The sequence below is a fragment of the Coffea eugenioides genome, chromosome 1 (genome assembly GCF_003713205.1).
Source record: "Coffea eugenioides isolate CCC68of chromosome 1, Ceug_1.0, whole genome shotgun sequence".
Classification (NCBI taxonomy): domain Eukaryota; kingdom Viridiplantae; phylum Streptophyta; class Magnoliopsida; order Gentianales; family Rubiaceae; genus Coffea; species Coffea eugenioides.
The window spans coordinates 14062685-14081207 of NC_040035.1; the positions used below are offsets into that span (position 1 = coordinate 14062685).

Consider the following 18523-nt stretch of genomic DNA (forward strand, 5'->3'; position numbering starts at 1 on the left):
TGTTTTTTCTATTCTGTTCAGGCACAGGATAGGGATAATTTTAGAAACCTCCCTCAAAGTTTCTCATAATATCACTCAACTCTTCTGAGATTTTTAAAATCTCATTTACCTTTCTTAGATTGACATTCCTTATAACATTTTAACCTCTTTGGAGGAAATACAAGAAGGATAAAACTTTTTGTTCCAATACTAACCTTATGTTATCCTATTTATGAAATTTATAACAATAACAAAAGGTAAAATATGGTTAAATTTTTATAAGGTACACATTTCTTGACGTAAACTATTTACTTTAGCCGTATTGGAACCAAAGCAAAATTCACACGTATGAAGAGATTTTTTTTTAGGTTTCAATACAACTTAAACTACACCATGAATTAAAAGATATTTCCCCAAAAAATATCTTGACTTCCTTAATTGTAACTTAACTATGCACGAAATTTTTTAAGGTATTAATTATTCACCAAAATCATTCTAAGTGGTTGACTTTCATTAGATTTAGTTTATTCACATGTTTTGTTATTCCACCATGACCCCAATGTAAAGAAATATGGATCATTATTAGATTGCAATTTTTTTTAATTTACATTTTTTTGGTTTCAAAATTTTATTTTATTTTGGCTTTTTGTGACTTTTGATATGAATATTTAGTCTTGTCAAGTCGACAAGAGAGGTAAGTGAGATTTTAAAATTTTCAAGAAAGTTAAGTGATATTATGACAAATTTTAAGGGAGGTTTTTGAAATTATCCCCACAGAATAAGTATAGACTCATTTCAAATTTTAAACATCATCATTAACCCCTTAAATTCAGAAAACTTTGGCCAAAAAATTTTAAACTTGTGTGGACAATTAACACTTGGACCATCTATTATAATATGCCCTAAGGGCGCAAAATAGAAGAACCTTAAAAAAATGTCTAGTCCTTGGGCAAGATAGCTGGTAGGTATGCTGTGAGAGCTTACTTTTATCAGTTGCAATCAAGTGAATTTTGTGGTTAACAGCTTAGGCCGGCGATATCGTCACATGTTTAACTTTAACAAGAGCAAGTACAAACTTAACCCGTGATCAAGGGTTAATTATGGAATTTTGTCAATGAAACTAAGTTGCTGTTGTATAGAATTATGTGACAATATCGTTTGCAGAAATTATGTGACAAGAAAAAGCAAGATTGAATATATTCTCATCACATGTTTGGTGAAAATCTGGTTGATTTAATTTTGTCAATGACAATCCCTATCTAGTAACTAGTAATGTTGTCACGTGATTACAGAAGGTACGGTCTTGCAAAAATCGGAGTGGAATCCCGAATTATTTCGACGTATGAATCTTTTTGTGAAGTGTCTCGCTTGGTGAGAGATGATTGTGCTCTTGATCAATTGGATTTTTCAAACTTTCGTAGACTTAGAATGTAGTAAGTGCCATGTGATTTTTTTCTTCAATTTGTGTTTGTTAGCAGGGAGTTTTCGTTCATTTATAAGGGGAAACTCTGTCAAAATTTTCTTAAAAATAAATAAAATTTTCCATTAAAAAAACAATGTTGTCACGTGATAAGATGAATACTCCTTTTTCCCCATCTTCTTTGAGATTTCGGAAATGGTGCAAAAGCAAACTTTACCAATGAAAAAAAAATGAACATATTTCTCAACTAAGAATCCAAGAAGGTTATGCGCACAATCCATTATTTGTTAGGTTTTGATTAAATTAGCCACTAAAAATGTACAACAATCTTTGCCAAACTAGCTAGTATGGCCTAAATTAGTTATCAAAATTGGGAATCTAAATTGGTATAAAGTATACCTGAAGTATATATTGGAGGTGATTTTTTGAGAGTGGTCTCCAATTTTTGAAATGTATTTCGTTCTAATTCTTCTGAAAAGATACACTTATTGCGTAATTTATAAAATGTATTTACTAAATTGTAAGTACCTTTTTTTTTCTAAAGAAAGTAAAATTCTGGACAAAGAGGTGAGCTACCTCCACTTTTTAAGCACAAAAATACTCATTAATATAGCTCTTATGTGTAGCCTGGCATAGAGATTAATATCTATTAATGTTCTGTCAAGTTTTCTTATTGGAATACCCTTGTGTTTTGACAGGGAAAAAAATCTTTTTCCCTTACCACTTTTTTTTCCAGACACGATTCTAGATCTACTCGTACTCTATACTAAGCGGAAGGGGCGGATCCAAATGGGTCAATGAAGAACTCAAACGGGACTAAACTGGCACCGGATTAAAAGGGTAGAAAGCACCCGTTGGTGAAATTTTCAGAAAATTTTGGACAAGAATACAGGTCAAGAGATTCAGACAAATGGATCGATCTCTTAACCTATACCCAAAAAGAGATCTTCCTAGCGGTCAACTGCTCTAAAAGTAGCTAATTTTTTTTTCCCTATCACCCTTGACCCAGTCTTCTGCTTTGCTATCTTTTCTCTTCCACTGCCTCCACCACCATGCCAACTATTTACTTCTCCAACCACGTCCTCTTTCGCCTCCCCATCTCTTCCCAATCCGTATCCATTTTAGTACCCACGACACCATCCAAGAAAGATCAACTTTCCTCCCTAGCCTTGCATTGCAAATTAAAAGGGGTTGAGGAGTCATTTTCAAATTAAAAGGGGTTCAAAATGTTATTTGCAAATACACCATATGAATTGTCCAAAAATGGTACTATATTTCCTACAAAATATAAAAGAATAAATTTTTTTCAATATGGTATCTCACTCGCTTTAATTTTGAAGCCACAGATACGTATAATTCAAAGTATTACTTTTTTTTTTTCAATATGAGATATTAGAGGAGGACAGAATTTTGAAAAATAGGCATATATATATATATATATTCTCGATATAATTATACCAAAACGGCATGAATAAAGGGAGAAAATATGATGAAGTTTGAGAATTAAAGGAGCTACTTTAGTCATATTGTTATTTTTAAAATTACAAATATGTCTTTGTTTTGCTTTCCGCAAAGAATCCCATATCAATATGTCATTACATATATGTAACATATAGTTATTTCCAAATAGAGAATCCTTTCAGCTTCAAAATCCATGATTTTGAGGGTTAGAACACTTATATAAATTGTTAGAGAACGGTGTATTGGCATGTTAGAGAATTAAGAATTGATATACCTAAAATTTAGTTCTTTTTCTTTTTTTTTAAGGTTAAGGATATAGTTAATCATAACAAAATATAATCAATGACTAAGTAGTTTATTCGATTTTCTTAACTCGGCTATTTTTTTCTCCCAAAATATAGTTCCCCCCCCCCTTTTTTTTCCTTTTCTGAAAAAGAATTGTAAACTGAAAAAGTTGAAAAGTGAAAAGACTCCAGAAACGAAAAAACCATTAAAAATTAAAAATTATAATATACATTTATATAATATTCATTTTTAATATATATATTTATAGTAATATACATTTAAACATTTATAAATATATTTATATTATGTATTATATATAATATAATACATTTATATATAAATATATGAATATATTTATTTATAAAAGTATAAATATATTTATTTATAAACATTTATAAATGTATTATAAATGCATAAATGTATATAAATATAAAAATATAAAAATTATAATTTATACATTTATATAATATTCATTTATAATTTATACATTTATACATTTATAAATATATTTATATTATGTATTATATATAATATAATACATTTATATATTTTTATATAAATATATTTATTTATAAATATTTATAAATGTATAATTGTATATTGTTATAAAAATATAAAAATTATACATTATAAAAATACTCGAAAATATGTTTTAAAAATACATCTAAAAATAATCAATAAAACATCTACAGTAAAAGTTTTTTATATAATTTTTGAAAAACAACCCCAAAAATAACTAATCCAAACGGACTTGTATTTGAAAAACGAAATGCTACAGTGCTGTTTTTGAAAAACAATCCCAAAAACAACTAATCCAAACGGACCCATTTATTTTTCACAAAAGTAATCTAAAAAACCACACTCTCTTTATAGTATAACTCCAACGACTCTCTCAACTCTAGCAAACACCACACCCCATCCGTGATTCTTTCATGTCCATATCTGCTGATATTCTTTTCCACTCTATCATCATCCTTGTTGTGCCTATTACAATGATCTCTGCCTCTATAAATATCTCCTCTACATGCTTAGATTTGGGTGCAGAGTTCTTTTGTTTTCACATGGCACCTGTAATTCTTGCCTTAAACTCTATCCTTTGTCATTTTCGTGGATAACAACATGAATGTTTGTCATGTGTTTGCTTGTAATTTTATGAGCATGGGCCCAAAAGGGTTGTTTTAGATTCCTCAGAATTCCAACTTTTAGTCAAATGTAAGTGTTCCATTGCTTTACTCAAATTTTTGGTCGGTTAATTTTGTCTTGTATCAGGTTGTGGATAATTTTCTTGCCTTTCACGAGATATCCTTGTGCGGGGCTCAGTCGTCAACATTATTATATTGATTGATCGGCTTTTGTATAAATTTATGCGGGATTCTTCAGTTTGCTCTGCTCATACCTTTCAATCTTACCGTGGAGGTTGAACTCAGTTGTTCTTGATGATAAAGATGAGGTTTTTGATGCTGTCAAGATTGTTACTATTGAGCACCCTTTTCTCTCTTCTATGTGAAGAATTGGTTGTCAGTAAGGAGTGTACTAATACTTTTCCCGAGTTGTCATCACACACGTTTCGTTATGAGTTGCTCACATCAAAGAACGAGACTTGGAGAAATGAGGTATTGGCTCAGAGTCACTACCATTTGACTCCAAGTGATAATTCTTACTGGGCTAAATTGCTGCCAAAGAGGATGGTGAGGCAAGAGGATCAGATTAGTTGGATGATGTTGTATAGACAAATAAAGGATTATGGAGGGAACAATAATGGAAATGCAGGAGCTTTTCTGAAGGCTGTGCCTCTGAAAGATGTGAGGTTGGATCCTAGTTCAATTCATGGAATGGCTCAGCAGACTAATTTGGAGTATTTGTTGATGTTGGATGTTGATAGATTGGTATGGAGCTTTAGGAAGACTGCTGGTTTGCCTACTCCTGGTCAGCCATATGGAGGTTGGGAGGCTGTGAATTGTGAGCTTCGAGGTCACTTTGTAGGTAAGTTTAATATTTATATAAGGTGCCATTCTTTGCCTCTACATGTTTTATGATTCTCGTATATTGTGATATGAATACTTGATTTGAGAAACTCAGATGCGTTAAATTGTGATTTTGAAAGTGATATTCTGATATTAATTTTCATAGTTCTCAATCTTTCCTCTGTATCATTACATGTTTGAAGCTTTTAGACATTAAATTTGAGTAATAGCAGGGAATCTGACATAGTAGCTGCTTGTGGCTGATTCTTTGTCAATGTAACAACATTAGACTAAGGAAAAAATATTAGAGCTGGGAGTTCTGTGCTTGTTGCTTGGATTAAGATATGAAATTTGATCAATTTGATGATTTCTCTATGGAGGAATTATCACTTCGCTAGGTGTTAAAATCTTCAATAGATGGTTCCTTATTTTTTAAAAATAGCAGGATATTCTAGTCTTCAATATTGACTGCTGTACTTTTTGGTTGTATTAAGACAATATCTTTCAGCAATTTGGTGAGATATATATCTGAAGAAAGTTAGCTTACTCAGTAAGAGCTAAAACTTTCTTCTGGCCACTACATTGTGATCTGACATTTGCTTGGAATATACTTAAGGACACTATCTGAGCGCCTCAGCATTAATGTGGGCTAGCACTAATGATAATACCCTCAAAACGAAGATGTCTGCTGTTGTTTCCATTCTATCTGACTGCCAGAAGCAAATGGGTACTGGATATCTTTCTGCTTTCCCTTCTGAAGAATTTGACAGATTTGAAGCTTTAAAAACAGTCTGGGCACCATATTATACAATTCACAAGGTACAAACACTTGATATTCTTGATTGTTATTAGCAAAGATGCAGGATTAGCCCATTCACTGACTATCCCAAATTTTTTAAATAGATAATGGCAGGTCTTCTCGATCAGTATACATTTGCTGACAATGAGCAAGCATTCAAAATGTTGAATTGGATGGTTGATTATCACTTCAACCGTGTGCAAAATGTGATTCTGAAGTACTCGATTCAAAGACATTGGTCCTCACTAAATGAAGAAACTGGTGGCATGAATGATGTTCTTTATAGGTTACACGCGATAACGGTTCGTATTATCCTTAGCTCAACTAGTTTGTTTTTCCATTAGGAGAATCAAAAGTTAAAATTCATTTACTGTGCTTGGAAATATAGTTGGGAAATTTAAGTCAAAGAAAGTTACAAGATGGTTGTCATTTTTTTTTCGGCTGAAAATGCTGCTATAACATGTCTTAATGCTTCCTACCTTGTGTAGAAATCAAAATTAAAATGCTCCCTCTTTTGTATCTTAGGTTTGTTTCAAACCAAAAAAGAACTGTGCTAGAGTTATAAAGTTCGTGAAGGAGAAATTTGGCGAAATTTTATGCTGTCAATTAGTTGTCTCATTCTTTAAGAGTAATACTAACCAATTGAACATGTATTTTTATTATTATCATTTTCTAAACTTCATATTCTATTATATGCTTCAGGGTGATCAGAAGCACTTACTGCTAGCTCACCTTTTTGACAAACCATGCTTTCTAGGAGAGCTTGCCGTCAAGGTCAGTTTTGCATTCCTTTTAAAGTTAGAAATTTCATTTTGCTCTAAAGCATGCTAATTCTTGTCTTTACAGTTACAGCCCTTTACTGCGAGTGCCAATTAATCTTCATCAAGGGGTTTCAGTGTGGAAATATGTTTTGTCATTGTCCTAATTGGTTACTGTAGTACTTCTCCAAATTGCTGGATTCATGCAGAAATTCCTTAACATGTCTACCTTTTAGTTTGAATTTATTCAAGATATGATTCGAAACATAATTTTTCTCCCCTCCAAGTGTGTTTCTTCTATTCCTGTTTTGTTTCTCAATTGATCTCTTTCACTGCCGCTTTAAAGAATAAACAGTTAACTGATAAATTTACTTTGGATAATGTATATTGGTGTTATCCTCTGAAATCAAGTATCATGGACCATTAGCATTTTGGACCACAGTTGAAAGTGATCAAGCCTAGAATTGCCTTATCATATAACAAGTTAACTCTAGGTTTTAACTTAAAAAGGTTACAAAAGGTAATCTGGATTAGTGTCTTGTGATGTTTGACTCTTCTATACTGCCTATTTACACTTGGTCGTCTACTTATTTTTCTGTTAACAAAAATTTGGTTGAGGTACAAGGGAGGGCTAACTAGCTGTGAAAACATTTACACAATTAGCTTGTCCTTGTTAAGCATACTTCAGGTAACTGCTTTATTGCCATTTTTCAGAAAAGTACCATTCAAATCTCTGACTAAAAGACCATGTAAATCTTGAAACAAGTTCGATATTAATCAATATCTGGTGGTAATAAGGTCTGATCACTTTGCGTTCTGCATGGAATGTTTTATTGTGACATCAGGTTAAGAACTTCCTCCTAAAACTGGATCTATCAGGATGTTGCTGTTTTGGAAAGTTTGATATTTACCTTTCTGAAATAAATCAATAGTCAATGCATAGAGTACTCGTCAAATGGGGGAGAATATTTGATATGTCATATGTATCCTACTTTCCAGGCCGATGACATTTCTGGTTTTCATACCAATACACATATTCCAGTTGTTATTGGAGCTCAAATGCGGTATGAAGTTACTGGTGATCCCTTATATAAGGTAATTTTCTTTATTTGTATTCCATTCACTAATATAAGCTTTAAATGAACTATGAAGAGTGTTGTTGAATATAGCATACTCTTCAAGTTGTCTTTGAATCACTGTTCATGTAAAATTGTGTTTTCTATCATTGAAAAATTAAAGGCAGGAGATGATAACCTTGCTTTTCAAGCATAATGTTGATAAATGGTCTTCCATTGAGCAATAATGCTTCTCCTTCACTCTATTAATCATAAAAGGAATAATTTTAAAGCTGCCTCTCATGTTTCAGATAACAGTGGAAACTTCAAGATCACAATAACTGGTGGACTCTTTTACATCCAAACTAGTTTGAAATGTTGTTTGTTTTGGTTCTCTCTTATAGTTAACAATGATTGATGGTGGTTTGCAAAATATCTTATCCTTTTAATTATTTCAAGATCACATGTTATTTACATTGCATTATGGGAATAGGATTCCAACACACTTGTTGTACAGCATGGTCAGCATGTTTCCTGCCTATCATGCAATTACCATACTATTTCTGTCTCGAATTTTGACATTTTGGTTATGTTGGTCATTAGGAAATAGGAACATACTTCATGGATATGATCAACTCATCTCATGCCTATGCAACTGGAGGAACATCAGTCAGCGAGTTCTGGTAGAAATATTTATCCTTGAATAAGTACAATACAATTATCTCATTTAGAAGTCTTTTGACTCCACACATTTATTTTGTTGTTTGCCCATTCTGTTTTCCAGCTTTCTGTCTGGTTTTCTTTCAGAAAGTGTTTCATACTGCCTTTTGTCCTGATTTATGTCTGAGCAGGTCAGATCCAAAGCGATTAGCTAGTACTCTGCAAACTGAGAATGAGGAGTCATGTACAACATATAACATGCTCAAGGTATGCTATGAAGGGCTTTTTTTTGCCCCCTTTCCTTTGCCCTCATTTTGGTTAACCTTGGAAGGTTGGTGATGTGGGGTGGCAAGACAGTTCTCTTATGTCCTTTGGTTTTTATCAGTTTTCATAGTTTTAACATTCTAAAACAAACCAACATACGGAAAACTTAACAAGGGAACAGGCTATTGACTCATGTGCATTGGCTTTTTCTCTGATGTACTATACGTAGTACCACTACTAATTAACATTGCTGTTGTCATGTAAAATTGCAGGTATCACGCAATCTATTTAGATGGACCAAAGACATAAGGTATGCAGATTACTATGAAAGGGCATTGACAAATGGAGTACTGAGCATACAAAGAGGAAGGGAACCTGGAGTTATGATCTATATGCTTCCTCTTAAACGTGGGGGTTCGAAAGCCCAAAGTTACCATAAATGGGGCTCACAGTTTGATGATTTCTGGTGCTGCTACGGTACAGGTACAAGCATTGGCCTCAAGTTTGCATCTCGCTACCCTTTTTTCTGTTAAATTTTTTTGAGGGCCCTACTGATTGGAGCTGGGGAACAATTTCCTTATTGAAATTTTAGCAATTACGCAGTTGAAGAGTGAATGTTCTAGAAATTCGAAAAAAGAAAATCTGCCCCCCAGCCCCTCAAAAAAAGAATGGTTTATGCAATCATTTACATCTAGTTTATAACGTCTCCAATCCCAATTTGTTTGCTATTCTGACCAATTGCCAATGGAATTTTCTACCATATTGAAGGTTAACTTTTCCTTGATCAATTGCTTTTTGTAAATTTTTGTACTCTAGGAATTGAGTCTTTCTCAAAGTTAGGAGATTCAATATACTTCGAAGAGGAGGGAAAAGTTCCAGGTCTTTATATCATTCAGTATATACCAAGCTCATTTCAGTGGAGATCTGGAGGATTTCTAATCAACCAGACCATAATCCCTGTTGTCTCGTGGGACAACCGCCTTCATGTGACAGTGGCAATTTCTTCAGAGGTATATTTTGTAAATCTTGGAGAACTAATATTTTTCTTCTTGAGTTATACAATGCTTTATTAGTTTAGAATGTTACCATTAGCACCTTGTAGGTATACTATATTCTGTCTAAAATTTCTAATGCCATTTGTTGAGGAGTTGGGGGCACAAATAATAATTTACTTAATGTTGGTGACTCAATATCTTTGAGTTAGCTAAACTTATTGTGGGAAGGGAAAACGAAATACAAGTCTTTCAGAAATGCATATGTTTTTTTCTTCATGCATAGCTGAAACAGCAAGTTCTTTTTCATTTTAACTAAGGAGAGTAAAGAACTGAAGACAGTAAGATGCTATATTTAGTTTCAAAAGGAAGAAGGAAAATCAAGGGAATTTATGAGATTCCAGTAATGAAGGATTGGAGAGAGGTCTTTCTAATTTCTAATTATTTAGACTGTAATTTTCTTGGAATTAGAGAGGGCCCCACTGTATAGAGCTGATTGAAACAGCCTGTTCTAGCAGAAATGGTTTTGACATTTTATGTTTTTTCGTTAAGAAAGAAAATGCATCTTATGCAAAACACAGACGTATATAAATTCTAGCCATTAGTTGTTTGATTGAAAAATAGAGTGATGACTCAAGATGGAAGGTTCTGATATAGCATGAATGTGCATGGTTCTCATACCACTATAGTGGGATAGGTTCAAGCTAATGTTCTGATATAGCCAAAAGTTGTTTGCTTTCCATTCATGTTTTCATTGTTATTAATTGTTCATGAAAAGCTTGGATGCATCACTATCTGCTTACAAATGGATAATTCAAAATTGTAAAGCCTATAAGCTGCTACATACCTGTGAAAATAACTTCTCTATGCATCTTTCCTTAAGAGCCTTTCGGGGAATATTCCAGAGTAAATTTTAGAAGTTCTGCAAATCAAAAGCTAATTTCTTGCATCTAATGTCTTATTTGTTTATACATCTATCTTTAGTTCTTGCTGTGAAGGAATCATTTGAACTGGATTATCATTTTTTTGTCTTATTCCTGAAGTCTTAACTTTTACTGGCAAATATCTCATCATGTTCTCCATCTTTCGAGTGCTCAATTCAATGGATCTGACAAACACAAAATTATTTCCATCTGTTGCTCATGCAGCAAGAGGCAGCTGTGGTGTCTACTTTGAATTTGAGAATACCAACATGGACAAGTACAAATGTTGCCAAGGCACTACTGAATAGTCAAGATTTGATCCTGCCAGTGCCTGGTGTGCTTATTATCTCCATTTTTGTTCATATTACTTAATTTAGAAATGACTTACCTAATTGATATTTTTCCAATTATTGTAAGCATGAATGTAACTTGCTCATGGTGGATGGCAATAATATTCATCTGTGGTTTAGATTAGTTCCATATTGTTCCAGGATCCTTAGCATGATGTTCATGACTTCCCATTATTGGATGCAGGAAACTTTCTCTCTGTCACTAGAAAGTGGAGCCCTGGTGACAAAGTCACTCTTGAGTTTCCCTTAAGTCTTAGACTTGAAGCCATTAAAGGTGTAATATATTGTAGTTTCTTTATTATCACATACATCAGCTACAGTTTCTATTAATTATTCTTATTTTTATGGAACAAGAAATTTTCCTGCATTGTTTTACATCTAAGAGATTATTCTGAATGGTTATTCAGATGATCGGCCAGAATATGCTTCTCTCCAGGCAATTCTTTATGGTCCCTACCTTCTTGTTGGTCTGTCTAGTGGAGACTGGGACATCAAGACAGAGCCCGGTGCATCTCTTGCAGACTGGATTACTCCAATTCCAGCAGACTACAATGCTCATCTGATTTCTCTATCCCAAGTGTCTGGGGAGGCGGAGTTTTCCCTGACAAAATCAGATGACTCCATCCAATTGCAGAAGCTTCCTGAACCTGGAACAAATGATGCTGTAGATGCGACATTCAGGCTTATCCTAAAAGAACCATCAGACGTATTTGCATCGCCAGAAGATGCTATAGGGAAATCAGTCATGCTAGAGCCATATGGTTTTCCTGGAATGCTTGTGGAGAATCAAGGTGTAGATGAAACACTCCGAGTTGTTCCAGACTCGTCCAATGACAAGGATGCAGCTATCTTCCATTTGGTGTCTGGGCTGGATGGGATGGACGGAACCATTTCTTTGGAATCCGAAAACCATAAGGGTTGTTATGTAAGTAGTGGCCTGAATGATGGTTCAAATAACATCACACTTTCCTGCAAATCTGGATCCTCAAATGCTGACTTCTCACAGGCAGTGAGCTTTAAATTGGACAAGGGAATCAGTGAATACCATCCCATTAGCTTTGTTGCCAAAGGCACAGATAGAAACTTTCTCCTGGCTCCATTATTTAGCTTGAGAGATGAATCTTACACTGTCTATTTCAACATTCAATGATAGAGTATAGTTTGCCAGCTGAAGTAGATTATAAGAAAAACTAATTAAGTGAGACTGTTGCGCTTTATAATTCATATCGTTCTTAGGCTAGAGTCAAGTAATTGTAACTATATGAAATGTAATACATACATGGAATGTTACAAAGGTAAGGCTCGTTCTGAGTTTGAATCGTTTTTCTTATAATCTGGCTGTTATGCCTAATTTGTAGTAATGAGACATGTAAGTGTTTACCATACAAAATTAATTTGCTCTTTTTTTTTTGTGGTTGTTTTGGTAGAAAGGAGGGGGGGGGGGGGGGGGAGGAGGCATCTGAGCATGTTGAAAGTTACCTATTAAGAAAAAGGGCTGAGGCTTAGCATCTCTTGATAGAATTTATTGTTTCTACCTTTGCAATGGAATTTGCTGCCCCTGCATTCAACAGAAATTTTGTTCTTTTGCAGTGCACAATTGAAGAGAGTTATGCAAGGAAATATGCTTTACAGTAACATGCTCTCTACATATTTCAATTTCCGTGGCAATGTTCTCAGGTCGCCAATAACTGTTCATGTAACTTTTCCAATATTAAAAACACCAAGATCGTAGCCAGTGCCGCAAACTGTGATCCCACCAAATCCAGTGGGTAATTAGGTCCAGCCAACTTCAGAGAAAAGGATCAGAGACTATACCACTCAATACTGTTTTGCAAGAAAATTGCGAACCTTGGTACTTCATGTGCCAAAGCTCCACTGATGGACATAATTTCAATTGCACAATCTAAGAAACACTACGCTCATTAGACCAAATAGAGATTATTTAAGAAATACAAGCAAACAAAAGAAATTTCTTCAAATGAAAAACCTGCCAAAGGGCAGACATAACTATTTGTACAACTCCAGGACCCCAAGACTACCCACACAACATTCTAACTTTATGTCTTTAAATCCAGCTCTGATAGCCAAGGTCCGAACATCAGATTCTGATCGCTCTTTCCCTCCAGGATTTTGAGTCATCATGAGAGCATCAGTCTGGAAAATGCCTTTTACAAAGGCACTAGTATCAGGTTTTACGGGTAGAACCAAATCAACAACGATGACTTTGCCATGATCTGGTAGAGCTTTGAAGCAGTTCTTCAGCAGCTTTAAGCAGTGATCATCACTCCAATCATGGAGTATCATCTGGGACAAAATTGTGAATCAAGTTTACACTTTTTTTTTGTCAATACGATAGATTCAATGCTACAACTACTCCCACTCTACACTACGTGGAGGGGGGACCTAAACAGGTCAAGGGGAACCCGGTGAACCGCCACCGGTCCAGACGGGTGAATGAAGTTTACATGAGGAAATCTTATATTGACATCGCTCATTCTAATAATAATGCAGTGAGAAGGCAGGACAACTGAGTTTTCATCTCTGTATGACAGTTAATGGTTTATATTGCATTTTCATTGATAAGCTAATTGCCATAGAGTTTTATTATTGGTTTTATACTAAACTAGAAAATCACCTAAAAGCTAGAAAGCAAAAAATTAAGAAACATCCTACACAGCATATTATACATGTCTCCCATCATACAACAATAACTTAAAAAGTAACATAAAAATTTATAATCATCCCTTATTGAAAATCCATGTTGTATGAAATCTATGGATTAACTAATACTGCTTTAAGAGTGACATTTTTTATTACCCCTCATATACATATGCACACTAAGTAAACAATATCCTGTGGTAATTCAAGAGGTCGACTTGCAAGGTTCTTGAATTGCATCAGCAGTTAGTTGCACAAAAAAATTTCACAGGGGAATAATCAGCAAATTAAACTTTTATAATGATACTTTTTACTTCATCAAATCTATAAAGAGTAAATTGATGCAGAATAAAAGAGGTTACCTTCATAAAAATAGCATCTCCTCCAGGAACACTTTCAAACATGTCTCCACCAATGTGTTCCACTCCTGCACCAAGTTTTTTGATAAGATAGAAATTACGATACAACTACATCATAAAATTTCATATACTGGAAATGATGGTTTTCCATCATCGTGTTTGTGAACAGTTAATGTAAATGCACCAAATAAATGCACTTTTACGCATATATGTGAACACACATCTCGATGATTAGTACATCTGAAATGTAACAAGCTGTTTCATTGAAAGTAATAAAAGTGATAGCATGAGTGGAAATACTCTGAAGTTCACTCTCCTACCACCGTGAACCAATCTGTGTATTATGGATTCTATGTTAGGAACTCACACAAGCTTCTACTCTTAATTTGACTTCAATGTCTATGAATTCTATTTTCTTTGCCAAACCAAAACTTTTATCTTTTTATCCAATCAAATAAAAGTATATGAAAAAAGAAACGGATAAACAAGTCCATATAAGAATCTTTGTTCATTCCTTGAGGCAACACCTACACATCTTAATTTCAATTAGCATCAAGGAAAAGTTTCTGTTTCCTCTGTATTGTATTAAGCTGAACAAAGACTTAAAGTGAACTTGTGGTCCTTGTGATTAGCATTCATAATTTAGATGTGTTCTCTATAGAAAAAATTATTCTGATACAAAAACATGACATACTCAGATGATGATGTGTGAGTTCCCTTGCACATGGGACATGTTGTTGAAAATAAATAAAATTAGAATTCTTCTGCAACAAGGAATTTGAGAAAAGCTGCTATCTCAAATTTGCTAATTATGGATATTAGAAACAATTTTCATTTTGTAGAATGAAGTTATCTAAGAAAAGATTTTACTCCAATTTTGTGAAATTCCTTACATCAAAATCAACTGTTTTTGTGAATGCTTACATGGTACACACAAAGAAACATGAAGACTAACAAAGTCTTGATAGAGGAAATTTACCAAGATAGGATGGCGCGTTTTCAATGACATGTGGAAGATCAAAATTGATACCCCTTATAGAAGGGTATTTTGATATAATCTTGTGAAGGGTTATTCCAAGACCACCACCAACATCAACCAATGTCTGAAGGTGCTCAAATCCTTTATATTGTTGAAGCAATTTTTTCATTGTTATGGCTGTAGGACCAACCATTCCCTTGTTGAAAAGCTCATTATACCTGGGATCTCTACTAGGGTAGTCAAATGCATGCATTCCATGAACTCTATTAAATGGAATCCCTCCTTCAAGCAAAGAATTCCCAAGTTCATACCTAAAAAAAGAGCTATGTATTAACTTACCATATTGGATTCATGGAAAAGTTTAATGACTTGGCTATTTATCTCACATCTAGGAAATTACTTCAGGACTTCAGTACCGATATGCCAAGAGACAGGCAAAGCGCATAAGTAAACAATGAACTATAGACCAATATGAAATTAAAAATCCTTAAATAGATCAGGCCTTTGCAAAGATTACATTGGATGAAAATCAAGTAGAGTCTTTGTCATCGAAACACCATGCTTGTAACAAATGATCTGTAGTAGCCCATTGAACTGCAAGATATATCTTTTACCATTTTCTGAGGCTTGAAAAATAGGAAAATCTTATTATATATTATCAAAAGCATGGGAAATTTTTCACATGGTAATATGAACAAAAAGGAATTTTTGCATGGGCCTAACTGTATTGCAAGGGTTTCATATATCTAGAGTCTATGTTACACATTTTAGAACTACTATTCTTCCTTTTCCTATTCCTTTCTAGCAGATTAATAATTCATGTATATGTTAAGCCTTCAATGAATTACCCACAATCACTCCTCTCCATCCCACCTGATAACGTTGTCACCCTTGCTGATTTAGCCTTGGGACTTATTTTGTATTGAATAATTTAATCATTTTATAGAGCTTTTATACAATTTGATTAGTAGCAACTTCCACGGAGGCAAGATGTAAAGGTTAATTAAGAGATACCCCCACAATGAATGTCGCCTTCTCACTTTGCACCCCTCATTGTCCTATTGGCTCAATCTGTCCGTGAGGTTTTCAGATAGCATCATGTGATACAACTATCCAAGTAGCCCCAAATTAAATACTATTTGATCAATGAAATGCACTTTTAGCAGAAAAGCACAATTAAATGTTCAATGAAAGAATAACTATTTGTGGATATGGGTAGAAAAATATGCACAACGTTGAGGCCTTGATCTAGCAGCTAAGGTTAAGGCACCAAGGAATTAGAGGTTCTGGGTTCAAATCTCCTTCTCCTTCCTCCTCCTTGAATCCCGCCCATCCCCTCCTAGAAAAAAAAAAAAAAAAAAAAAGAAACACAAGAGGACCCTATTAGTCCTTTCTTTTGTCTACCAGGTGACAAGATACAGATTTTACAAAATCATCAATTTCATTAAGGACATATTTATCTTTTGTTCTTCCATGACTTAATCCATTCTAATTCATGGTTTTTAGGTTGGTCGTATTATTACATCAGAAAATTTGCAAACTATGGATGTATTGATCAAATTGGAAGATGTGGGCAGCAATAAAATTACGTTTTCTGAAGGGGAATTTTGTAGTTAATTTAAATGTATACAATGATTAACAAGCTTGACAGAAATCCAACAAGATGACAAGGACTCAGGTTGATCTATTCAGTACAACAAAATCAAGAAATCTCGGACTTGATCCATCAGTTTTCCATTTTTTAAAATAATTACTCACCAAAATCCAGAAGAAAAACAGAATTTCCCGAACTTTATGCACAAAAATACTAATGCAAAGCATTCTCAGAAAATCGAACCAGCTTACCAGCTATCAATCAAGACCTTATCTTGAAGCAACTCCATGGCAGGCGCCACTGAGTTCCCCTCCTCATCCGGCACAAAATATTCTGCTACCGGAGACAACCCGTAAACTCTTACATATCCAACATCGGTTTCCCCACCAGCACGGCCCCCGGCAACCTCAACTACGTCGCAAGTGAGCAGCGAGTAACTACTCAACAAGCGAAGCATTCTGTCGAGCATCGAAGCTGCATCAGGATTATTAGTCACAGGCAACTGGGATGCGATTTCTGAAGGTGATAGCTTGGCTCCTGGGCCGGCTTTGGCAATGATTTCGAACAAATTTAGCTTTACAGCAGTGTATAAAACCATCGTCATTGATGCCGAAGTGACCAGCTGCATTGCGTACGAGAAGTTGTCCTTTTCTCCTTCTTCCTTTCCATCTTCATAGGACGATGATGATGTTTTCAGCTGGGTGTTTACTGAATTCGCCATTTTCAACCGCAATTTCCATTTCTGCTTGCCTTACTCTTCTTCTTATAACGAAGCTCATTTTTAGTTTTTTTTTTTTTTTTTTTCGATCTTTCTTTTTTTTCTTTATTTGGGAGTGAAACAATGAACAATTCTGAACTAACGTGGGTTCCAATTAGGGATGGCAATGGGGCGGGATGACCGGCGGGTACTCGGCCTGTGGGGGACTATTGGGGCGGGGGTCGGGGGGAAATTTTTTTCCTCTGTTTAGAAACGGGGCGGGGGTATATTTCCCCGCCCCAACCCCCGCCCCGCCACTCGTTTAAAATAAAAAAAATAAATATATATATACATAATTATACATATAATGATATTATCAATTATACTACTAATTATACATGTTTATTAATTATTTATACTAAATTTATTAATATATTTATATTAAATTCCTAACTACACTTAATACAATAACATTTTTTTCCAAAAAAACACAATAACAATTTAGTGGTTGTATTTGTATCAAAAGTGAAAAGTTGATTATTTTCGTTATACTTTTTTATCATATTAGATTGTATTCAAATAACTTTTGTTTAGTTATTTTTATGAGTTTCAATTGTAAAGTTACAATGAATAATAATTTGATGATATGTTGATATTTTAGTACTTGATTATTTGTTCAAATTTAATTATAATAAATTATATAATAAAATTTTTTTTAACCCCGCGGGGGAAGTCAAGGCAGGGGATGGGGCGGGGGACGGGGGTAATTAATAGGCAGTGGGGCGGGGGACGGGGGAAAGATCCTCCGCCCCACCCCCGCCCCATTGTCATCCCTAGTTCCAATCATCTTCCAATTCCGAACTAACGTGGGACCAACATAGTTGAATCAATTGGCAACAACGAGTCACTTTCACACCATAAAAAAAGGTGCGCTCAATCAAAGAAAGATGGAGAGTTGGTCGAAATGGGCATTAAATACTTTTTGAGAAATCTCCTCCAAATCACTGGTATGGCTATCCACCAAACAACGTAGCTTCACAGACCAAGAATTACAAGATTACTCCTTTTATTCCAGGGTAATGGAGGGATCGTATCATTCGACTCTTTTCCATTGTTTCAATCATAATTACAATGCGTTCGATAAGTTTTTTTTTTTTTTTTGGAGTAGATGGGATCATGCAACTATATGATTCGTCTGAAAAGGGCATGATAGAAATGGGCACAAGAAAGAGCAATAGGCCGAACCACCCTACAAAAATGAAACGGTCCCTTTAAGAGGTCCAAATAAACTAGACTTGAATACGTTGAAAAAAAACATACAACCTT

The 18523-nt window shown here is 34.4% G+C and overlaps 2 protein-coding genes across 2 annotated transcripts; one reads left to right on the plus strand and one right to left on the minus strand.

Annotated features, from left to right (window-relative positions):
* The first annotated feature begins 4065 nt into the window (after positions 1 to 4065).
* Positions 4066 to 12278, plus strand: LOC113762444. The gene is made up of 13 exons (XM_027305902.1): positions 4066 to 4215; positions 4415 to 5128; positions 5726 to 5928; positions 6013 to 6210; positions 6611 to 6682; positions 7666 to 7761; positions 8325 to 8404; positions 8573 to 8648; positions 8918 to 9128; positions 9462 to 9655; positions 10786 to 10894; positions 11095 to 11184; positions 11318 to 12278. The coding sequence occupies exons 2-13, from the start codon at positions 4582 to 4584 to the stop codon at positions 12058 to 12060; spliced, it is 2619 nt and encodes an 872-aa protein (XP_027161703.1). The 5' UTR covers positions 4066 to 4215; positions 4415 to 4581; the 3' UTR covers positions 12061 to 12278.
* A 420-nt stretch (positions 12279 to 12698) lies between these two features.
* On the minus strand, positions 12699 to 17285 carry LOC113750919 (caffeic acid 3-O-methyltransferase-like). Its single transcript, XM_027294862.1, has 4 exons — positions 16752 to 17285; positions 14907 to 15217; positions 13931 to 13995; positions 12699 to 13214 (listed from the first exon to the last, which is right to left on the minus strand). The coding sequence occupies exons 1-4, from the start codon at positions 17219 to 17221 to the stop codon at positions 12918 to 12920; spliced, it is 1143 nt and encodes a 380-aa protein (XP_027150663.1). The 5' UTR covers positions 17222 to 17285; the 3' UTR covers positions 12699 to 12917.
* Between the last annotated feature and the right edge of the window lie 1238 nt (positions 17286 to 18523).